This window comes from Rhinolophus sinicus, linkage group LG02 (assembly GCF_036562045.2).
Source record: "Rhinolophus sinicus isolate RSC01 linkage group LG02, ASM3656204v1, whole genome shotgun sequence".
Classification (NCBI taxonomy): domain Eukaryota; kingdom Metazoa; phylum Chordata; class Mammalia; order Chiroptera; family Rhinolophidae; genus Rhinolophus; species Rhinolophus sinicus.
Genome location: NC_133752.1, coordinates 124,853,206 through 124,879,056, shown reverse-complemented (window position 1 = coordinate 124,879,056; position 25,851 = coordinate 124,853,206). Strand labels below are relative to the sequence as shown.

The following is a 25,851-nucleotide window of genomic DNA, read 5'->3' as shown; positions in this document are numbered from 1 at the left end:
CCCAATAAAATTTAAAAAAAAATTCAGTAATTGAAAATGTCCATAACATATCAACCACAAGACCTAATAAAAATTAAATAAACATGACCCTGAATACCTCCCCCCCAAAAAAGGTATTAGAATCAAAGTTTGAAATTCTCACACACTACTTGTGGAAGTAAAGTTGGTATTTTGGTGGGCCAATCTGGTAATCTGTATCTTGACTATTAAATTTATAGTGCTTTTTAGTTCAAGAATTCCACTGCTGCATATGTATCCTAAGGTAATAATAATAATAATAAATATATATATATATATATATAAGATAATTACAAAACAGGATAATAATTGCTGAAGTAGATGTAGTATCTGCATAAAAAAAAATTTGGAGGGGAATTTGAATAAACAGAAAATTACCTATTGATCTTGAATAACAAAAGTGAATTTTGGAAAAATCTTCATGTTTTTATTTAATATAATAAAACACTAGAAGGAACCTAAACACTTAAAACTACGAAAATATTTTACTTATTATATAATTGTGTGTTTTTTTCAGTGTGTAAAATAAAATCTGGAAAAACACCAGTCTTATCACTCACTATCTATGAGTGATGGAATTCATTTGATTTAATAAAATTATTATCTTTCAGACTGTCTATAATGAGCATATAGTTTATAATTAGATAAAAGATATATATTTAAAAATTTAAAAAGAGATAACCAGGACACGATCGAGATATAGTCCATCTTGAATAGATCATCTAGAAAATCGATGAATATGGCAGTTCCTTTTTATATTGACTGGGATATTGTCACTGATTTATGAAATGACTATGCATAAATCTACAAATGATTTATGTGGTGAATCTATAAATGATTGTATCATTTTCGGAACTAAGGAGTTATTTATTCTTAGCTCCTCATTTTATAAATGATAAAACTGAGGCCCTAAAAATAACTTACGTGCTCATAACCTCACAGCTATTTAATGTCAAAGTAAGAATTTGAAAGCCAGCCAGCTACGATTTTGTTATATTAATTCAAAATTCAGTGTTGCATCACAATTGCAAATAATTTCAGCAGGAAGATGACATAAATTAATCAATTAAAATGTATTTATTTCATTTTAAAATTATGTATCAAAATTAATTCCTAAAAATAAAATTAAAAGTAGCATATAAAAAGGAAATAATCATAACAGACTTGAAGATTGGTAAAGTGCTCATTAAAACAACATGACCAGCACAATAAATCACAAAGTATAAAACCCACTGAAATAAACCTGATACCATTTTTCAGAAAATAAGCATTTCCGAAAAATGAATGATTACCTTGTGGACCAGCGAAGTCCTCAAACTTGGAACTTAGACATTGGATAGACTATGATAGAATGCCTGCCTTTCAGGTAAAGTATCCTAAAATTTGGAGTATAGGCAATGAGGTGCTTTCACTGTATTTGGCAACAGGAAGCCAGCTAGATGTCATATGGGGCCATTTTATGAGTATTCCCATTATTCTGTAGAAGGCCAGAAAAATGCCATAACTGTAACCTCTGTGAGGCCTTTCACAAAAATAGATTTTTTTTCCCCAGTGTGCTGTTCCACTGTTGCAATTGACTCACAGCCACTTACCATCTTTATTATTTACTTGATATTTTCTTCCTTTTAAACCATGATATCTATGAAATCACATTTTAAAACACAGATTAAATCTATTAGTATTACATGAAAAAAAAGTTTTGGTGTAGTTTGTTTCATGTGCACCTAAAAATAAAACATGGAAAATACTGACAAAGATATTTATTTGTCCCTAGGTTGTAAGTACCATGAAGGCAGGAATGAGTGATATCTCATTAACTTTTATGTTTTCCATCATATTCCTTATCCATGTTGGTTAACCTAAATTGTCATGCAAGATATGCATTCAAAAATTTTTTAAAAATTAAGAATTTTTCAACAATAATGTAAGAGTTGAGTAAGGGGTGATCACTCTTGGTAAGGGTGGTCACAAAGGGTTTTTTTTTTTTTTTTTAAATAGGGAATCTGGGGCATGGAGGAATTGGATGCAGGTGATCAAAAGGTACAAACTTCCAGTTATAAGATAAGTAAGTACTGGGGGTATAATATAAAACACGGTGACTCTAGTTAATACTGCTGTATGGTATATTTCAAAGTTGCTAAGAGAGGAGATCGTACAAGTTCTCATCACAATGAAAAAAACAGTTTTTCTGTGTGTGTGGGTGTGTGTGTATTAGATGATGGATGTTTACTAAATTTATTATGGTAATCATTTCACAATAGATATAAGTCATTTATTTGTTTGCCTTAAAGTTATACCGTGCTATAATATTTCAATAAAACTGAAAGAAACAAGAGGGAATCTGAACTGCATCTTAACATAGAAATATACTATCTTGAGCCAAGGGCAGGAGAAACAAAAGGTAACCCTGGCAAATATGGGTGCTGTATGCTCTATTCTTTATCTGTAAGCCTGAGCTGTACAGTAACTTGAAACATGAGAAACAGGAAGATTTGGACTATTACATCATCAATAATCCAGCATTTTTTCCTTTAAGGAGTTAGCTTTTGCATGTGTTATTTAGACCTTTTAGAGAGGAAGAGTGACATTGTTTGTTCTCCATCTGAAACTGGCTTATATCTGCCTGAAACCAATCTGGAGACTTCCAAATCCCTCTGGTCTGCGAGTGAATCGGAAATAAATCTGGGTGATAAACTTGATCACTACATCATTGCACAGCAAATCTTCTCATTCTTACAAAAGTGCCCCTATTATGTCTTTTTTTTTTTTGCAGAATGAGAAGGAAAAATAGTCATCATTGCTTCTTTCCTCCTGGGTACTATAAACATTTTTTTCTATTATTACAAGAAGAATTATAGTACCAGAGAAGATGACTTAACCTCCTCCCTCCACCCATTCCCAATCTAGTATCTTCACTTCCTTACTTGCAGAATTTACTGAACTTTTCTTTTTCCCCTGTGACATTTCCTTCATGGAATTTTAATGATTTTAATATTTTAATCAAGCTTAAAGGATTACATATGTATCATTCTCTCCTAAAACAATCTGTTGATAGCACTTTTTGTAGTTATTGTATACTCTCTGTAATTATTCTTTACAGTATTTGGACAGAATGGTATAGTACAAAGAAGTCAGAGAGAATACTAAACGGAATCCTGAATCTGGCATTTACTTATATTTTAACAATGAACAAGTAGGTTAAGATCATTGAGCCACAGTCACTTCATTTGTAAAATGAGACTGATTTTAATTACAGCGTAGAGATAATGTACAAATATAAGATAATATATTAAAGACTTTAGTAGGTATTCAGTAAATAATAAACTTTATATGGTAGGCACTTTGATGCAATGGCAAAAAGCATGGGCTTTAGAGCCATTGAAATCTCTCAGGATAGGATTATTAACTATCCTTTTGCAAGTCACTTATCATTCCAGAGCCTTCCTCCTCATCCATAAATGAGTGTTCTAACTCCTACTATGAATTAGAAATGAGAACTATGAAGCCCCTACCTTGTCAGTGCCAGGGATATAGCAAGTACTAGTATTGTTTGTTGCCAAAATCTTCATTGAGTTCCCTTTTAAACACATTTAAATTCATCCATGGTCATTTTCTTGCATTTTAGGTTTTGCATCTTGATTTTATTACCAATTTTATAGACTGTTTTTGTATTAAAGTTAACCTTAGAACTAAAGTGCATCTTATGTGCTACATATTCCCACCTTAAGAACTGAGTCACATATGCAGCAAAAGCAGTTTTAAAGGTCAGCCGTGGATTATTATTGCCCTCCCTTATTCCTTTAATTTAAAATATGAGCCTAAGGCAAAGTGAAATGAACTGGATGGTCAGTATATCACAAACTAGAAAACAATTCTAGGAGCAAGACAGAGAGTATAATTTTCACCTGTGCTGGATTGTTGGAAAGTCTGTGATTATTCTGTATCAGTTGGTTAAAGCAGTGTTGGTCAGGTTGTCCTGGGTTGAGTTGCTTTACCATTTTCCACATTTATATTTTGTGTTTTATTTAGCTACTCTGCTTCTTGATTTCCTCATTTGTAAAATCTAGGTGATATTCCTTAATAAAAAATGAGATACATATATAAAGCAACTAATACAGAGATTGAAAATATGTTTTCTCTTGCAAACCTACTCTGAAGAGTTAATTGGTAGTGACTGAATGGGAGTAATATGTGAAGGCCCCTTGTGAGAAAGGAGAAAACATTCTACATGCATAAAGACATGGAATGTGAGGAATGAGTACACATAAATCAGACATCCCCCTACCCTTGTAGCTTGCTACCCTGATTCATTAATAAGCATTTAATGAATTATTGTCCTTGTAATCTTTGTCATTACTAAGATACAATGAATTGTTACCTGAAGTTTTTCTAAGTTGTAATGAATAGTAACTAAATAGGCTGGTTATTTACATTTTTCATATACTTGCTAAGATACATTATTACATTATGTTTCTTATTTATAATCCTTTGGTATTTCTCCATTTCACAAGCTTTGAGAATTGATAATTGCTTATGAGTTCTTACTGAAGACGAGAGGCCAGCCGTGGATTTTTTAGTATATTAATAATATTTCATTTCAAAATAGGTTTTAATAATGATAGATTTCTGACTTAGGAAAAAAAGTACACTTTCTGAAGTGATTTTCAAACATCAACAACTTAAATGTAATAAAGATTTGAATCCCAAGCGCTCTGAAATTGTGGTTCTCTTGCACTTCTTTTTCTGTACAGACAACCTACTGGTATTTTCTACAAATTAATTAAATTTTTTATAAATAAAAAATAGAAGCTATATTACATTTTATGATTGTACAACTTCTAAAAAGTAATCTGTGAGCACTTGAAGACCCGAAGTAGAATTTCAGGTTGATTTCGAACAACCTGCATGCAGGCCGGTCTTTAACTGTGACTCTGAAGTTTATACGTGTTTTCCATTGGTTTAGAACCCATTTGAGATATAAATATTTGGATACAATTTATCATTAATAGCTTTAAATTTTTCATTACTTTAGGGATTGTGCATCCTTTCTGTTTTATAAATTATCTTTAGAATTGTTTCAGTATGAAGAGTAGTTCACTTTCCCTAAGAAAAATTATTATTTGCTTTATTTGGAAACATATGTTAGTTTGATGTGGCAAAAAAACAAAATAAAACAAATTCGTCTAACATCTTTCACTTTTTATAGAGATATTGTAATAAAAGCAATACAATTATTACAGAAACTTAAGAAAAATTTCATGAAATTTATTCCTAATCCTACCATTCTAACAACTAGGAGTATTTTCTGTATTTCATTTCAGTCTTTGGTGTTTGGCTTCAGTATTTCTTGCATCTCACCCTGAGCATGTGGTTTAATCTAACCAAATTTTTTTAACATGCAATCACATTTTATGCTTTAGTAAAACAAAATCAAACATTTTCTCGCTATTATTTTTATAATAGTATAGTTTAAGGACTGTTTTCACACCTAGATACACATAGATGTATGTGAGTAGATACATATATTTTTGTGCATGTTACATATTATTTGTCACCACTTTTTTTTTTTTTTTTTACTAACCAGCTGAGCAAAGGGCACGCCAAAGGTCAGGAGACCCAAATTAATTCAATTCATTAAACATATTTGTATTGACAGTGCTGTGCTAATACAAAGAGAATATGATTAAAATAAAAGGAAGCTAGCTAGCTCTTCCTTTAAAGCAAGGATGTACAACCAGTGTGGGTAATAGATGTAGAAAAAGCCTCTGATTATGCCACTAAATGGAAAGAGCTATCATAATTATGATTAGTTAAGCTATAAAAGTCTGCTTGAAAAATAATGCAGGTTACCAGTCTATTGCTTGGACTCAGAAAGTGAGAAGTTTCTTCATTTGCAATGCTTATTAAAATTACAATATATAGCTTAAATATACAAATTATCTCAAAACACAATTTTCCCGTTGGGTGAAGATTCTTTCATACTACAGTAATATAAGGGGGAGGGGCATTATCATAAGTGAGCAACTGATACCCGTTTGGCTTCATTTCCATTTTTTTCCTCTTACTTGGCTGTTAGTAAAATGCTATTTGGTGGGTTAAATTTGTATAACTTGAAAGTAGTAACTGATGGCTGAAAGGCCTCAGCAAAACTTTGTGCATGGTGCTTGGCATGCTAAATAATTGTCATGTATTCATTTGATATTTAAAATGAAACTGGTAAATTTTATTTACTTATTAAAATACACAATGCAAATAATTCTGAAAAAGCTAAAATCTAGCACCAAAGCTTAACTAAAATATTTTTAACTCTTTTGTTTAATCTTTCTCAATGAGATTATAAACCTGGGAGGGTAGGACCTTACTTAAACTTCTCTCGCCCAGGTCCTACATAAAGTTCTTCACTTAGTAGTTATTCACTAAATACTTGAATTTCTAAAGGAATGAATGAATGTGAATAAAAAAGAACAAATAATTGTACACAGGAAAGAACAAACTTATCTTTAAACAAAAAAGAAAAAGAAATGGTGACAAAGGACATATGCGTGGGAGTCAGATGTTCTTAGGTTAAAAATCAAAGCTTGACCACTTACAAAATTCTTTATTTTAGCCGTTTCACTGAATTTCTCCAAACACAAGTGTTGTCATGTGTAAAATGGAATTGTGATGACTTTTGGGGACTCAAGTGAGATAATGGATGAATGTACTTGCCAAAGCATCTGCAATTTCATGGAATATAAGCATGATGATGTGGTGCTGTTGCAAAGGCTGTTGGAAAGCTACGTCCTCAGATTGATTTACACAATTCATTTTCCAGGTGAAGCATACATGCGATTAAGCAAATTCCCTGAAGCAGAGTACTGGTACATGGAATCGTTGAGATCCAAGACTGACCATATTCCCGCTCATCTCACCTATGGGAAGCTGCTAGCGCTAACAGTGAGTAACTACCTTCCTCACCCTTTAGCAATTGGTTTTCTCCATGCATGCTGAGGTCGAGGTGGTTTGAGGTTCTGGCTCTTAACCACTTAACTTGGGTAGTTAGGATGTAATGGTGGCAATACTAAGTTAGAACCCTCTACAGAAAATAAAGGAGAGATGTATTCCTTTGGCTGTGGGATTTGTAGATAAAATGTGCTATGTCATGATCCTTGATATAACTAAATGAAACCATGTAAATGAAGAACCCCAATTATGTAATTACATAATGGATTTGTCCTAATAGCAATATTTGTATAAAGACTATGTTCTACAAACCAGTATTAGCCCCAAATTGACGATAATGTAGGACTCAGTCTGATTCTTTCCAAATAGCCAAAACTTTGCATATGTGTCGATTGGTGTCACCTGGAATTCCTTCTGATTATAATCATTACGAGAGAGAAGTGGAACCATTATGTGGCCACTCATTACGTGATGAGCACTCTTGGAGGCCACAGTTCCATGAAAGGGGTTCTCACAAAGCGTAAGAAATTGCTGCTACTCTACCATTATGACTTACAAAATTGTAATTCCATGGATTTCACAGTATCATTAAATGTTTTTATATTACACAATAGAGGACTGTCCAAAATGTGTAAATTTTCTGAGTTCACCCAGCTAATAAATAGTAGAACTAGCCTTCAATCCTAATCTGACTCTTACCTATATTATTTTAGTTACACTACTTAACCTTTTGGAAATATTAATAAAAATAAATGATACTAGAAAAACATAGAGCAAATCGTCAGGAAAGTGATTCCTAAGTGATTTCATCAAAAGGTACCTTATAATTATTGAAAAGTAATAATATTTAATTTCCCATAGAGGCAGATAGATTAAACACTTAAAATTATTGTATCTGTTCTAAGATACTACTAAAATGTTATTAAAGAAATCCTACAGGTAATCAGAAAACATCTCAATAAAAAACTCGATATGCTCAAAAAAATATGACACGTATGCTCTTAATGCATAACTGAGCTCAAAAAGTGGTAAGAGAATTTCCCGGGAGCTAAAAATGAAGCAGTAACTAAACACCAGAGCAGTAAACAGTAGGCCCATCCTGTAGCTGATTTCAAATAGTTTACCAATTGTGACAACCAGTGGGAAGGGACTTTTTGTTTGTTTGTTTCTGTTTGTTCTGGATGGAATACGAGACAAAGCTTTAGACCATTGGAAGGCCAGGAATTAGATGCCAAATAAAGCAGGGAAATTCCTACCCTTTGTGAAAGGATAATATAGACTAGTTTGCATACTGGTACAGGAAAGCAGCCGGAAGGATTTCCGGTCTCAGCATGGGATCTGAACAAAAGTGAATGAAGTCTCTGCTGGGAATTTGTCACTATCGTCCTCCCTCTACCAGCCTCTGGGTTTTGAATTTACTTTATTTGCGTGGTCAGGGAATTCCTAGGACAAGAAATTAAATAAAAATCAGTCCACTAAATGCTTTAGCTGAAGAAATTACAGTAGATGTTCTTCAAAAAAACCCAGAATTAAATCTAGAAGTCGTTACTGAGTGAGGTACAGAAAGAATGGTGGACAAACAAATGGTGATCACGTGGGTACATCAGAATAAACCGACTGAATGAAATATTGGGAAGGAGTAACGTCACAGGAACAATCAGAATGGAAGAAGAGATGATACTGAAACTGATTTTTGGAAATGAGAAAGTGTGAGGAGGTATTACACTTGATTTTTCTGAGCTGCTAGCTTTGGGATGGGTTAACGGTGAAAAGACATCTGAAGTACTCAAAAAGAAACTTGGAGAGACTCAAGACTTGGAGGGGGCTGGCATAGAAGAGAATGAGTTAGGGAGCATAAATGGGGTAATCCATCTGTTATAATGTATGTAAGGAATGGTCAGATCTCTCCCCCATGTCCACAGTGTGAGCAACCAGACACTCAGTCCCATCTAGGTCACAGTGGTGGAACAGTTGAATGGGAGAGGTCCAGGCCCGAGGAATGGCTCGCACACTTGAAGGTGGAATGCAGAGGGACTGAAAAGAGCACTGAGTGAATTCTCCCACTGGGGTGCTCAGGTTCTCAATACCCCTCTCCTACCACCTATAGAACACCAGCAACACAGAGTTTATACTCCCCCAGCAACCCCACCCGCCAACCTCACACACACCCCATGTGCCAAGAAATTGTTGAGTTCTTTGCTCGAGAAACTGATCAGTGTAAGAAAAAAATTTCCACACAGCTATATTTGGAGGTGCCCGATAAATGACTAGCTCCCAAACCAGACACACAAAAGTGAATCAGTTCAGTCTAGAAAGCACACCTGTGCCAAAGGAATGTCATTCATCATTTATTAACTTACCTTTAATATCAGTGGGCAACTAAGGGTCGGTAATCAGTCATATTAGGAAAGCCTCAAATGTGAAAAAGATTGGAACTGAAACAAATTATTAAGAGTAGGACACTGGAGCAAACAGAAGAAAATTAAACAAAAACAAAAACAGCATTTCATGAAGCAGGATGTCATTAAAACATAAATAATGAAAAATGAGAAGGAGCTTTTAGAAATTAAAAATATGATGGCAAAACAATTTTCATTTGAAGGATAGGAGAATAAAGGTGAGAACATTTTTCCACTTAAACACAAAAAGATGAGGAAATAAGAAAGAAGGAATTATGAAATAAATCAATATGGGGCCCAACAGACAGAAAGAATAGAAAAAGGGAAAAGAGAACATTACTCAGAGTTGAAAGGGATAAGTTGCTATTTCTGCCATTTACAAGACCATAATATGTCAAGATTAATCAGTTGGAAAAAAATGTTTTACCTTATGAAAACCCTTTCCATTTCTCATTCTGATTGTATGATAATTCACATCGCTCCCCGTAAGAATAGAATTCATATATACCTGTTGCCCATATTAGTATCTTTGAGACGTTCTTAAGGATTTCAAATGGAAACATTTTTAATTAGATTGATAAATGAGACCTTCAAAAAATATCTATAAAAGTTTCAGACGCCTGATTTTCAAAAAAAGGAAAGATCACTTAGAAAAAAATATGAAAGCTTAAATGCACTTAATTCTGAATAACCTACAGCATGATACTACTTTGGATATAGAATCTATACGTCCTTTCTTATCCCTCTTCTTTTTATCAATCCTGAATATTTTACGTTTCCTATATCAGGAATATTTTACAGACTAATTTATTTTTTAAAAACAAGATTTAGAAGTTTTAATTCACTGAAACATGTAGAAGGGACGACTCGTGTATTACAATCCAAATTTTAATTTCCCCACACCAACAAAACTTTTATAGTTTCCTATTTGCTGATTAGATGAAATACAAACCCTATTATGGAATGGCTTCAACTCAGAGTGCCAAAAACTTCAAAACCATCTTTAACAGTTTCTTTTTGAATTAGGAGATTTGGCAAATTTTCGATGCCAGTGGATTGCCTTTGTCGAATTTTGGGGTTCTTGGCCTGGTAATATGACATTGACTTAACATGGAATTGGCAAGGTGAAAATGTCACACATTTTGACTTCTGAATGCTTTAAATATAATATATTGTAAAATGGAATTGGCTATTAGTCTCAAGAGAAGCAGAACAGAAACGGAGTGGGGTGTTTTTATTGCTTTGTCAAAACTGACCAAAGACAAATATGTAAAAGTGACATCCAACTATATTAGACTTAGACCACAGAGTATGATTTCATATAAAAATTGTATTTTTATAAGACCAATAAAAAGAAAGCAAATTATTCGTCCTTTTATTACAGCCAGTGGTATGATTCACTTAGTACATTTTTTGGTTCTTTTTTTTTTTTTTTTTAAGAATTTGTGTAGTGTTTACCATATTTAGAAAAGTTCAAAAATTACCATTTCTTAGAATGCTTTGACAAATTTCATAAGCCAAATTTATTTCATTCTTCTACCAAAAGTGTCCTTTCTCCTTTGTGCCTACTCAAATTTATTTCTTCTGTGAAGTCTTGCCTGAGTCTTTCAAGCAGTTATTTTTTTCCTTTCTCTCTATTTCCATGGCATGGTCTCAGTCTCTCTGTAATAGCCCTTTCCTGACTGAATGGGAGAAATAAATCCATTTCTGGCCTTTGAATCTAGACACGGGGTCTTATCTTTTTCTCTCTTCTGTATATGGCATTTCACTATCTTGGTAACTATCCTTATTACCCTCCTTGTGCAGTTCCCCTTTTAAGTTATATAAGGGGTGGGTTCATGATTTTTTAAATATTTGTGTTTCCTTAGTCTGATTCTCATTTCCTTATTATTCCTTTTGTGTGGTCAACACATGTATTGAGACTTTTTACTCTATGCTAGGCATCACTCTAATTCCCAATGATATGGACTGAATAAGAGTGCCATGATTAGAGTGGACACAGTGAAATCTTCCAAGATCCTAGAAGGGGAGGTGGGCACAAGAAGGACACATTTCTTGAGTGCCTGTGCTTGCTATGTGTTATGTCATGAATCTTTACAATGAGTATTACTCTCTTTTTATAAATGAGGAAAATGGGCTTTAAAGATTTAACGCACACACCCAAGAATAATTTAGGTACTAAATAGTAGAATTGGATACAACCTCAAGGTTTTCTGAATTGAGCATCATTAGTTTTCACTCTAATTAAATAATTTTAAGTGTGGAATTCCCCCCCCCCCCGCCTCGTTATACCTGTTAGGAGATTCTAAAAGTAAGCCAGTACTTCCTCCTTTTTATAACATATTTTTAGATATTATCTCTGAATACTAATGTAGTTTGAGTGGTTCAACACATTTTTATTATTAGCATCATAGGTCATGAACTTAGGATTTCTGTTTTTGGCTACTGGCACTTTCAGACCCTATGTTATAACAAGAATACAAATTTTTCAGGGTACCCTAGGGAATAGTTCTGCCTTAGGGTCACTAGTAACCTTTATGTTAAAATATAGTTGGGCCTGGGTGACATCTCTTTAAAATATATGGAACTTTCATACCAATGTCATGTCCAATTAAAATACTACACACAAGCACTGTTTAAAATTGTGATTTATTTCTCGTTTGAACTTTGTTACCTTGGGCTAATGCCATGAATTTAAATTTGGGCATGCATTAAGAGAAAGGCAGGAATAACATTTCCATTATTATGGTATTTCAGATGATTTTATACTTGTTTTTAAAGCTGTGCATGTTGTATAATTATGTGTATGTCCTTTGATTTTTTTTTTTTTTTTGGTCTTCATTTTGTCCTGTTCCATTTATTTAAGCCACATATTTTGAAGTTTTTGTGAGCCAGTAAAATTGATATTGACTTAAATTGTGGTAAAAGCTACTTGGCTGTTAGCTGATTTTACTACCACGTTTAGGTTAGTAAAGCAAGGAGGAAGGGTATGGGAGACTCTGACAGTAATTCTTGATACAGAAAGCCTTTATTCTGGCTACTGCAGGGAAGCGCTGAGCCAGATTTCTGTGTCTAGCCAAAGTGAATTGGGCTACACAAAATTTCAGTTGGGAAAGTACTTGAGGTTCAATAGAAAAGTTCATACCCAAGGCTGGAATGGTGTCTATGTATCTGTCTGAAGTATTGTGCTTTTGTTTCCTTGGGTCTTTTGTAATAATTAATTACTATTGAGAGCTGACATTGTTTTTCATTTGGTCCACTTTAGAGCAGACTTCTTTGCACATTGAATAACAGGTTGTTTTGTTTCATTATAAATACTGCAACCATGTCTAGATTAGAGGGGTAGAGGAATAAAAAATTCATTTTTCCTGTGACTCTGACTGAATGATTATTATGGATATGTCCAATTCAAGTTGCAAAATTTATTCTGTGAAAAGAGAAGGAGAAATAACACACATTATGCTACTGAAATATTGGGTGAAATTTAGAAAAAAGTTTTAATTCAGTACTGTATTAAGCTAAGCGTTTTATATGAAATTGCCTCATCTAAATTTTATGATTAGCATTATGAAGATAATATAGTTATTATTGTGTTATTCCTACTCTGAAGCATAATCGATTGTGATAGTTTATTTTTTAGAAACTACCCCCTTACTCCAAATTAATGGATTTTGTTATTTAGAATAAATCTTATAATTACTCTTCTTATTGCAACTAAGTAACATAGGATCCAAATATCTCTGAAGTATCCCAGGCTTTTATTCTTGCTTTTGTATGTCAGTAGTAGAAGTCATCATAAAAGATGCTTCCTTTTGCCAGATATTCTCAGGAATAATAATTAAAATACTCAAATTCTCTGGTATTAAAGGTGATGTGAAATAACTGTAGCTGCTTTATATCTGCATATGCATGCAGCTATGTTTGAACAGAAATGGTAGCTTTTTATTTAGGGGTGAATAGGATTATACTGCTTTGAAACTAACTTACCTTTCATTGTTACTGTTTTGTCTGTTTGGTTTCTGTATTTGGTCTGTAGTTACCATATAGTGCAATTTAAATAGCCCCGCAGGCTCAGGCCCTCATAATACCCCCAGTACTCTGATACCCTATGTTATTGGAAGGGTGCAGATGGAGAAGTGGTGTGCCCCATAAATGTAGCCGGGCTTTATTGCAGGATCCTAGAAAAAACAATCCTTTATAAAAACCTACATTTGACACACATTTGCTGAGCCTGAACTTTGTCTCATGCTCTATAATAAACAGTGGTGATACAAAGACCAACATGGCATTTCCTTGGCCTCAAGGAGGCCACAGTGCATTCTGTTTAGGATAAATTCATACCAAGAACCACTGACAGCTATTTCAGTTGTGGGCTGCCATGCTTTGTGACTGGTGGAAATGGCTTCTGTTTTCAGAGAGGGCTATTATGTCAGTGCCTTAATTTTATTCCCTTACTCTTTCCTTTTTATTATAAATATAGGATCCCATGCCAGTTAGCAGGCACTTTTCCCTCACTGTCCAGTGCTTTAATTTGTGATAAGCCCCACTGATGCACTACACGAAGGACTAAAGGTCATGATTTCCAGCTTGATAGTCTTTCTACTTCATCACGTCGACTTTCCTATCTTGGAATAAAGCATGGAAAGATTTTAATGTGAGTTAAATTAAACTCTACTTTTAATTTGTTTTATACTTTCCTAGCTTGATAGGTTTTTTTTTCTAATAAGAGAAAATTTGAGTATCTTTCCTTGTTAAAACAGCACCCTAGTCTTAGTATGCTTACCTTTAGGAAAGGTGGTATAGACAACATACATTTTCAAAAGCAAATATCTTTAACTTTTACAAAAGGAAGTTGCCTTTTTTTCTTGTAGAATCTGGATCTGGATATATATATTTTTATACACACATACACACAAGTGTGTGCATATACATAATGGAAGCCAGATCTGTTCGAAGATGTGAAGGTGTTCATTTTTGCAGTCTCATAAATAGGTTCAAAACCAGCTCAGCCATCAACATATTCACAAATCCATAATGTTTTTGTCATTTTCCCTTATGTTTAACCACATTACATTTGAGGCCCATGAGCCTTAGCAACCTGAAGCATGAAGCCTGCAGAGCTGTAGATTATATCCTTAGTTTTATATTATTAGGCTGGTACAAAAGTAATTGCGGTTTAAAAGGTTAAAAATAATTGCATAAATCGCAGTTACTTTTGCACCAACCTAATGAAATCATACTTCTTCCAAACAACAGTTAATTCTGAGTTCAGCTTTGTATTTCTCCAAGTCCTGAGTGTCTAAGACCATCTGAACTTCTAATTAATTTCCCATCTCCCTTGACATACATCTTACCTAACAAAGACTTAAATATTACATATAGGTTGGCCCCTTACTTTGCTTCTTCAGTGGTCATGCCAGCCACAGTACTTCATGGATGAGCTCGGACTCTATCACGCAATGAGCTAGGCATTTTATTTATGCTATTCCATTCCCATGGTCTGTATATTCACTGTATAGATAAATGCTGAGCTTCACAGAGGTTAAGTCCAGATCTGTGTGGAAAGCCTGCACTACCCCTCGGTTTTTCTGAAAGCTGTACTATTGAAATTCCTCTCTAGCCTTTTCTTTATTATGACAAAACATGCATATACTGTGTCTCATGTACGTAAAAAGCCTAATTTCAAAAGGCATGCAGATTTATTTTTAAAACAATTTTCATTCAGTTTTTAGATTTTCTTGTAAAGCAGTTCTGAAGTGAAAAGTCAATTTCTCTGTATATCATTAATTTAAAAAAAGGAATTTTAACATAGGTAATGGAAAAAAAAGGATTTAGGTACCTATATATGTGAAATCACAGGAAATAGTAATAGTGAAGTTTAAAGTTGAATTTTTAATTTAAACATGTTGTGTATAGTATACCATATATGGTATGTAGTTTCTCTTATATTTTAAGTTTGAAGGAAATATGACATTCCAAACTGAAAGGGAAGACAGGGTGGGAGGCCTGAATGAAGTGACCACTGACTTTTTACCTGGTAAACATTTAATTGATAGAACATTGATTTGAAGCCAGAGCACCTGAGCACTTACCTGCTGAAAAATATTTCTTCTCCCAGTGGAAAGCATAATTCTTTAAAATGGCTTAAAATTGCAGGTATAATTGAGGCTCATTTCTGAGGTGTAATTGAGGTTCTTTGTCAAAAGCGATAGGATGAGGTACATTTTTCAGCCTACACTGTAATTCAGTGTGCTTTGTAATAACAATAGGTGGAAGACAGCAATGTGAGAATTCACACGTAAGTATGGCTCTTTGGTGAGCTTGACATTAGCTTGTGGCACTGGGTTTAAGATGGGTGCTGACCATTGTAGAAACTCATGCATTATAATGTCTCATAATGGAGAAATAGATAACATAGTTGTTACATGTAATGGTCACTGGTAAATTTTTGTCCTTGAGAAATGGAGCATGAAGACATTATCTCCTATATAGTTTGCTCTATTTTTTTTTTTTAAGTTTACTTCTTTTTTTCTTTTGATTTTTTATTTCTTGGGATAAAACCGCAGTAACTGGAAGAACGGAATTTCTGTCTGCTTAAATCCGAAATTTGCTCATTTTAACACGTTGTGTACGGCGGGGTTTCAATCCCTCATACCCCTCTGTTCCGGCAGGTTTTTAAAAGAAACTACTTTAAAATGCACTCTTCTCTTTAAAGCGTAAATGCTTCTATGTCATTTATTATTTTTCTATGGAATTTTTTAGGATTTACTCACCTATGATGTTAGTAATCCCTCCTGGTGTGATACTGCAGAAAGCAGCTTTCTTTGTTATTAACGAAACACAAATAATTCAATAAAATGCGCAAAGTAAAAAGAGTCAACAGTAAAAACGAGAATTCTCGTTATCCGTCTTTAATGCATGACTCAGAAAAAAACGAAGATTCTCGTGATCCGTACGCAACGTGTTAAGCAGAAAATTACTGATCAGGAACCTATGGTCTAATGTTTTAAGACGTCTTTCCATAGCTGAAAGATTATTACCTCAGCAGAAGTATAAGATTAAAGTTGAAATCTATTGCTTTGGCTTAGGATAGTTTCCTAAGGTTGCTGTTTTCATCGTTTTCACCGAGGATGCACATTTTCCACAAGTGCTAATAATCCACTCCATTTCCACTTACGTGGAAGAGGGAAGGGTCTTCCACCCTCTTCTCCTCACCACTTCCACAGTACTCAACCTATAAATGTGAATAACTGCCCATATATATTAGGCACTTGTTGAATTTGATACCTTTGCTTTGACTTTACATACTGAAGCTGACTCAATAAGTAATATTACATGACAAGGATTGCTTTACTTGAGAATTAAAGGGGGGATTTCAAAGATGGTGAAATTTAGGGTGCCAAGAAGATTTACCACTGCCATTATTGCTTTGATAGTTTCTATTGAAGGCAATAGTCCCAAAATATACAAAATATATTCCCAACATGTATTATATAGACATTAGTATGTCTAGATGTTTTTTTAAAAAAAGAAAGAAAAGAAAAAGTCAAATTAGTGTGGGAAAAGCTGAATACTGTATTTCTTTCTTGAATAAAGTATGTTAATATATGTATTACCCATTAAAAGACATGAAAGTCTTTTTGTATTTAAAGTCCTACTTAGAATATTTATCATGGAACCCTTTTTTGAAGTTGAATCTCTTATCATCCAGAGAAAAGAATGTTCTGTCAGATGAACTCTGGGGAACTTTATAATAAACTGAAAGGGGCAGCAGAAGTTCCAGAAATACAGAGGGTGCCAAAAAAATGTGTACACATTTTAAGAAAGGAAAAAACTGTATAAAAATTGTAATACTCAGTATATACCGGTAACAAAAGATGAGTACAAATTGTGTTTGGCTTCTGCAGTTACAAGAGGTGCTCAATAGTGGTTACTATCAGTGTAATTTTAATACAGTTTTTTCCTTTCTTAAAATGTATATACATTTTTTTGTCACTTTCTCTATACATCCATGAAAAAGACACTGATTTTTACTTGGTAGACCAGTGTGTTGGAGCCAGAACATCTGTGATATTGCTAGCCTAGTTATTTTCTTCTTTCTTAAGTAGTCATTCAGTTTTAAACATCTAAGAATTTAGTAAAAATTTAGTGTAGTTTTTTGTTCTTTGCTTTCCTCTATGATTGGAGGACAGAGATAGTAGAAAAGTTCCAGGATGGAGGTGTTACCAAGGTCAACATTTTGGAAGAAAAAAAAATCATTGTTATTCACATCGGGGCTAGAGTTACCCTAAAAATGGCCAAGTTTGCTAAACTTGTCCAAAACCAAAGTGAGTTGAACTACAGTTGATAATGTTATAATGTGATGAGGATATGTTTGCAATCTTCCAAGTACAGGTAGAACAAAACAACTTTGCTTTTATGCTCATTAAATGTAAGTCATAATTTTGAAAGAGGAGATTCATTTTATTAATTTGTGACCTGATGAAAATTATTTTTTGTTTTTAACTCATGAAGTAGAAATAGAATTTGATCATTGCAATATTTAAAATCTTCTCCTGACTTCCCTGTACTAAATGCCAATATTTATATCCTGCAAAGAATAGTAGTACATCAGAGGAAATAGTTATGATTTTGTTTAAGTAGTTTTCTTTGCTAGAGTACTCTCACCCTCCCATTTATTAATAGCAGTTCAAGTCAGAATAGTTACTTAAAAAGTTTTTATCTTAACAATTTGCTACTGTTACAAACTGTTTCAAGCATTTGGAAAAAGAATATTGCAACAGATATCCATGCATTTTTAAATAAAACAAAAGCTAAAATTTTGTGGCATTTACATTAGATTTTTAAGAAATTATTTTTAAATAAACTCTTTGTTTTAGATTACAGAATTATTGTGAAGTTAATACAGAGAGTTCCAGTATGCCCTAACCCGGTTTCATCTATTATTAACATCATACGTTAGTGTGGTACATTTGTTACAATTAATGAGCCAATACTGATATTATTAAATAAAGTCCATATTTGATTCAGGTATTTTCAGTTTTTCCCTGTTGTCCTTTTGTTGTTCCAGGATCCCATCCAGGATACCACATGGCATTTAGTTGGCTTGTCATCTTAGGCTCCTCCTCTTGGCTATGGCACTTTCTCAGGCTTCACTTCTTTTTGATGGTCTTAACAGTTTGGAGGAATATGGATCATGTGTTTTGTAGAACGTTCTTCAATGGTTATTTGGCTGATGTTTTGTCAGATTAGACTGAGGTTATGTTTTGAGGAGGAAGACCACAGAGAGAAAGTGTCATTCTCATCACATCAAATCCAGGTTACTTGCTATCAATATGACGTATCACTATTTTTGTTAATTTTGATGACTTGGCTTGAGGTACTTGTGTTCACATTTCTCCAGTGTAAAGAAACTCTTTTTCTCCCTTGCCTTTCCATCCTCTTTGGGAAGAAGTCACTATATGCAATCCACACTTAAGTAACAGGAATTATGTTCTTTCTCCTGAAGAGAGGGTACCTATATAAATTATTTGGGATTCTTCTGCATGGAGATTTGTCTCTTCTCCCCAATTATTTATTGAAAATTTTATTAGCATGGACTCAATTTATTTTATCCATTGGGCTATAATACATTACTACTACTTGTTGTGTTGCTCAGATTGGTCTTGTTGCCTAGTTTTGACTAGTGAGAGTTCTTTCATAGGCTTCTATGTCCCTTTAGCATACTTCCATCGTGTGTGTGTGTATGTGTGTGTGTGTGTGTCTGTCTGTCTGTCTTCTTTTGGGTGCTTTCTTACTTTCTGTCATAACAACATGCTTCAGAATCATTTTATATATTTTCTTCCCAAGTCCTACTGTCAGACATTTTTTCCAAGGAGCCCTGAGTCCTTTCATTGGAAAATAGTTTAGAAATCCACATTGGGTTTTAGGTGTCCTTAGTGCAACTGGGGTGTCGTTTCTACACTGTTTCACATGACAGAACAAGGAGATATATGTTTGTATACTAACCAATGCATATACGAGGTCGGACAATTAAGTTCACAAATTTGTTGCAAAGATGTTGCTAACCTGTTTTGATGTCAGAGGGATTATTCATTATGAATTTGTACCAACTGGGCAAATAGTTAACCAAGTTTACTATTTGGAAGTGCTGAAAAGCCTGCATGAAAAAGACGAAAAGGACTTGAACTTTTTGCGAACAATTCATGGCTCTTGCATCACGACAATGCACCAGCTCACACAGCACTGTCTGCAAGGGAATTTTTAGCCAGCAAACAAATAACTGTATTGGAACACCCTCTCTACTCACCTGATCTGGCCCCCAATTGCTTCTTTCTTTACCTGAAGATAAAGGAGACATTGAAAGAAAGACACTGTGATGACATTCAGGACATCAAAGTAAGATGACGACAGCTCTGATGGCCATTCCAGAAAGAGTTCCAAAATTGCTTTGAAGGGTGGACTAGGCACTGGCATCGGTGCATAGCTTCCCAAGGGGAGTACTACGAAGGTGATCATAATGATATTCAGCAAGGAGGTACGTAGCACTTTTTCTAGGATGAGTTCACGAACTTGATTGTCCGACCTCATACATATATCTATAATACATAAGTATTGTATATGCAACTACCTGTATTATATTTTAAACTAAACATAAGTGCATACTGATGTCTTATAATCCATTACTTCTAATCCATTACCATACAGATCTTTCTAGCCTCCTCCCCTTGTTTTTCTTAACTTCCCGTTTCAAGAGTGAGAAACCTGGCTTTCACTGTCGCCATACATTTTCTTAGTTGTTCATTTTCCAGTATTCATATGAAGTTAATTTAAAATTGTTAACTTGTCCCCCCTGGAGGAAAACGACAACAACATGTTATCAAACAGAGATCTGTTCATATGTGTAGTTGCTTTTGCCTTCTGTCATACACACTCCCTCGTTTCCAAACCGGTAGACCAGCACCTTGTTCCCCTGTTTCCAAACATGCTGTCTTAGCCTGGAATATCATTTTCCTATCACTCCACTTGGAAACATCTGACATATCTATTCAGTCTCCATCTTTAACACTCCCTTTCATAAAATAGCTAACTGATTCTTTCAGGTGGCCCTCGTGCTTCTCTTCTAGGGTTCTTACTGCACATGAATACTCGATGATAGCTGAACACTTTATATTACTATTGTTTGTTATTTTTAGACACTGAGAGCAGGGACCCTGCTTCTTCATTACTATTACTAGCTTGGTGCTTAGCACATAGTTAAATACTTACTGACTGAATTTAATTGAAATGGATCTGAAGATTGGCTTATTTCACATATAGTTTTTTTTTTTCGGGACGTAACACTGACACATCATTAACTTTCCTCGCTAACTTAATTTTTATGTTCTCTGTGCTCTCATGAAAGTAGGGTCATCACCTTCTGTTATGGTTAGCTGTTTTCATGTCTGTCTTCCCCATTGGACTGAGAGCAAGTTGAGGGTATCAGCTCAGACTCATTCATTATTTTAGATGCTGAAGAAGGAACTTGTAGAGAAATAACTTTGTTAAACTAATAATTCTTTTAATGCTGTACAGTTGAAGGAAAGGATAAGAGAAGGAAAAATGAAAGTTTGAGAGGATGTATAGCAAAGGTGAAGGTTTATATAAGTAATTAGACAGAAAGGGAAAAAAGTTGATGTTTTAAGTAGGTTAAAATAAGTAAAAAATAGAAACAGACTGAGATGACACCTGGAGCTTTTCACCTTGTAAATGGATAAGATTTCGATTGATGGACAAAGCACAGTGACTTGGCATTAAAAGAACGAACAAACAAAATCCTAAGCTGACTGCCTTTCATCATTCAACTCCCCAACTAGAACTGGAATCGGGATAACATTGCTCCAGATAATAAAAGTGATGTATGTTCATTGTATGAAACATGGAAAATACAGAAGAAACTAAAAAAAAATCACCCATAATCCTACCTCCCAATGATAAGCATTATTAACATATAGAATTTTCCCTGTGTTTGTATACTTTTTGTAATAAAATGGGGTGATATTCTTTAAAAAATATGTAAAAAAATATGAGAATTTACATTTTTTTCTTGTTGCATTCTGTTGATTAAAAATGTCAAAATTTCTCAGCATGAAAAATGGATGAAGAGTGAATTTAAAGGGTCAGATAGTTGGCTAACAACATTTTAGTATACAGAATAATTTATTTTTGTCTCAGGAAAAATGATATGGTAATCCTATAACTATAGAAATACTGATAATTATTGAAAGATAGGAATAAAAGATGCAGAATTGAATATATTCCTTTATTTGTTTCCACTTGATATAGTGAAGTATGATCTTCTGGCTATCTGTTTTGCTCTGATAGCTTTGGAATGTAATCTCAGAAGAGCACACAATATAAATCATTCGTTTCAGAAGGAATTTGTAGCATTTCATAAACAGTGGTAGTGATGATAATGAATATGTGTTCTTCTGACAGGTACAATAGAATACAGATAATACTCTGTTTTTCATTTTATTATTCTATTATGTTTCATAGAAATTATTATATATATGTATATATATGTACATATCTATATACACACACACATATACACACACACACACACACACTTTTTTTTTTTACTTGAATCACCTTGATATATAAATTTGATGGGATAGAGAGCAATATATTTTCTACAGGAATTGATCAGGTTGAATTTATACTGATGATGATTATAGAAGAAGCAAGTTTTTTTTTTACAGTTTTGCTATAGTTTTGCCAAAGCTCATTTGTGAGCTTAGAAAGCATTAACTTTCTAGTGCTTACTCAATTTGAAACAAATATTTAAATAACTACTGTGCTAAAAGATATTTTTAAGAAATTTTAACTTGGAATTCTTAGGAATATTTTTTTTTCCATAATGACATTGTAGCTATCCAAATATTTGTGAAATGAATTGATTAATATTATTGTTGTAAGTCACCCAAATTCACAACTGTCACTATCCCTGAAAGAATAAATATGTTCTAAAATCTTTTTTAAAAATAGTATGATTTATTTTAAGTGACTCTTATTTAGGCACATAGCTTAGTCTTACACTTTTCTAACTTCTTTGATCATTAATCTGGTTAGTCTGGCGCTACCCTTTTCTGTGTTTCTTGCTTATCCTTTAGTGCAGAAGCTATCTGCTGGAAATAATGTCTTCTTTGGGTGTTCTCTGTATTTCTTTTTATTTCTCCCTCTGTTGCCTATCCCATATTTCTTACTACTTTTAAAAATAAAATAAAGAAATATTAACACGGTCATCTATAGCCATTTATTTTGAAAAAAAAGTGAAGTATGACAGATATGAATGAAATTGTACTTTGATTAAATAAAATTTTGCTTCTATGAAATACCAGGTATCTGAATATTTCAATATTGAGACTCAACTATAATTCTTTTGCTTTCTTATTATTCTAAAATTGGTAGCAGCTTAAAACATGCTAACTAGTTCAACCTGAACTTGCTAAATCATGTCAGCATTTCAGAGTAAATGAACCTTCGGGAAGATACATATTTCTGGGTGGGGGGATTGTATTCTTTGACTGGCATCAGTATTTACGTGGGTTTTCCAGTTTAATCAAAAGCGGTCCTAAGTTCTTTTTACTGAAACTTCAGTTTCAAGCTTTGGTATTCTCCCTGATTCTGCTTTTCTTCAAATTCTCTATCCCAATGGCAAACTTTGCCCACAATAGCCTAAGACTTTCCAAAACAATAGACAGTGTGGTTGATCTAATTAAGTATTTTGGAGCACAAAGTTCTTTATGTGGGTGTGCTACAAGAATGCTATTTTAAATAAATGAAAAATAATCATATATTTCCATGACTTACCTATGGGTCAATGGATGTAAGTATAAAAGGTCTAGTTAAGAAGAGACCTGACAGTTTTTGGTGCGTGCTCTCAATGTATTGCTGTGTTATGCTTCTTAAATATAATTTACCTCATTTAATTCTTTTAAGATATTGCTTGGTAGCTACTGCCATCCCTGTTACACAAACAGAATAGCTAACATTTGTTGAGCACTTGCTGTGTACTACTCGTTGTTGTGAGAGTTTTACTTGTACGGTCTCAGGTGTAACCTTATCTGGTGGTAGCATTCTTATCCTCCTAATGTATTCTGGAGACATTAAACAGCTTGCCCAAGTAGCCTAGCTATTTGAGGGATAGTTCTTGAGGAGATGGTAAACTCAGGTCTGTCTGATTTCCATGGCTGAGTTCTTTCCTCTATGCCAACGTTTCTTTTTTTTTTATAACACATCTATGCGAGTTTAAAAATAAAAACTGTTCTGAGTTAATAATTTAATAGCTTGTATTTTCCCCGAAGTCTTCACAGTGCCATGTTAATGTTTTTCATGGCACGATACCATACACCCCAAAGTGCACGTGCATTCCATTTGGAGAAGTTAAATAAGTCAGTACATTCTTCCAAAGACTGCTCTGTATTTGTAGCCGTTGCACAAGGAATACTGTCGAGATGGCTACACTGCTCTCCTGTGTACCTCCGCATTACTTTCATAAAAATGCTGTTATGATTGGGAGTGTCAGTTCAGTCCCTCTTGGATCTCGCAGGTACACCTGCCAACTCAGGTGTCCATTAAACGGCAGACTATGATGAAGACAGTTGGGGAGGTTGATGTTTAGTGAGTTCTCTGTAGTCTTTATAGCAATTTTCCCCACCAAGGTCAATAGGGTGTGAGATGTTTCACCCTGAGCTGAACTACGATTAAACTGTCTATCTAGAGGCGAACAAGTGCCGACTTTCTATTCTCCATCTCCATGTCACCTCTCTACTCATATTTTTCCTATTGGTGGTCTACAATTTCTTGTGATATTACACATTTTCTCTTACTGCAAGAAAGAGAATTGTATTTTGTAATCATGCCAAAACTCATGCGTGTATGCTTCAGCTAGCACACGATACTGCTAGGAATTGGGAATGATCCAGTTTGGCGATATGCTTGTCATAGCATTTATATATACAAACTCGTTCTGCTGGGAATGTGCCAACCTCTGACCATTTGCTCTGTGCGTGTGTGTGTGTGTGTGTGTGTGTGTGTGTGTGTACACTTTCCCCTTTCCAGTTGCTTTAAAGTTCCTGTAATTTTATACTATGGAGTACTTCTGGTCTCCTCACACTCTAGAAGTGAAACTAAATGAGCGTTGCTTACTAAACAGTGCTGTTTTCAATAGATTTTCCTTTTTTGTATGTCACATAAAATTATTCACAGAAGGTGGCTCAAGAAGTGCTGCCTGGCCAAAGTAGGAATTTGGAAACTTTAGTTGTTAACAACCTTATTTTGTCAAACAGATGTATTTTGAGTTGTTGGTATCAAATTAACCTTTGTAAGCTGTAGGTCCTTTTAATGGTGTTGAAACAAGGAAAAACAAATTTCTTTATTAGACTGACTTTCTAAATAGTTTTCTTAATTTGGATGTTGTAACGATAACTTTTAGCCACTAGCACTTGGACTGACTAAACGTCAGCTGGCTTGATGCCTGGCCAACTTGTCCTCCCGGTGTGTGCCAGCCGAAGCATGCCACCCCCTCGTGGAGACCTGCCTGACTCACTCAGGGAAGTAGATGCCTTGGTTTTGGATTTCTCTTTATGTACTATGTGTATGTCTAACAAGAGCCCCTGAAATATTACCTTGCAATTGGTAAGGGCCTACCTACAGCAGCACCACAGTATTACTCAGTCTATAAAAGCGGAAGTCATCTCATCTTATCTTCAACTACCAAGTTTCCCCGAAAATAAGACCTAGCCGGACAATCAGCTCTAATGTGTCTTCTGGAGCAAAAATTAATATAAGACCCGGTATTATGTATTATATTTATATTATACCCAGTATTATAGTAAAATAAGACTGGGTCTTATATTAATTTTTGCTCTGAAAGACACATTAGAGCTGATTGTCCGGCTAGGTCTTATTTTCGGGGAAGCAGGGTATCCAGGGCCTAACACGATGCTAGGCATATGGTAGGTACTCTCTGAATATGCAATGAGGAATGGATGGATGGGTGGGTGCATGAGTGTAGCAGTGGACCGCTATTCTATAAAGCTTATCTTTAAGTAGCATGATGATTCCTGGTAGTAAACTTCTGGACCAAGACTATAATGTAATAATAAATTGCATGAACCATGAAGCCAGCTTATTTTTGTTTGAATCCCAGCTCTGCGAAATCAAGCTTTTGTGCCTTGGGCAAGGCACTTAACCTCACTGTGCCTGTTTTTTCTTTATTTTGCAAAATGGATAATAATAGTATCTCAGGTGTGCTACGAGGATGAATGTGGCAATACACATAACATGTTTGAATGGTGCCTGGCATATAGTACTCTCTCCAAAAGGTTTCTATTCTTATTATAACTTATAAAGAGAAAGTAAAAGTGCAATGTGCTAGGACCGCTGACTTGAAAAATGTGTTTTGGGCAGTAGAGAAGATAAATGGGATCTTAATTACGCTTGACAA

The 25,851-nt window shown here is 34.3% G+C and overlaps 1 protein-coding gene across 5 annotated transcripts in view; it reads left to right on the top strand.

Moving 5' to 3' along the window:
* The window catches only part of TMTC2 (transmembrane O-mannosyltransferase targeting cadherins 2), a 386,679-nt gene that overhangs the window by 269,299 nt on the left and 91,529 nt on the right, over positions 1–25,851 (top strand). For 4 of the 5 annotated variants that reach the window (XR_012493906.1, XR_012493907.1, XM_019754143.2 and 1 more), the window contains exon 8: positions 6,833–6,954. Coding sequence is in view for 3 of the 5 variants with exons in the window: in XM_019754143.2 (XP_019609702.1) it covers positions 6,833–6,954 (122 nt within the window). In the remaining 2 variants the exon portion in view is untranslated. Of the gene's footprint in view, positions 1–2,016; positions 2,084–6,832; positions 6,955–25,851 lie in introns of those variants that run through there. The other variant, XM_074325340.1, reaches the window with a different exon arrangement.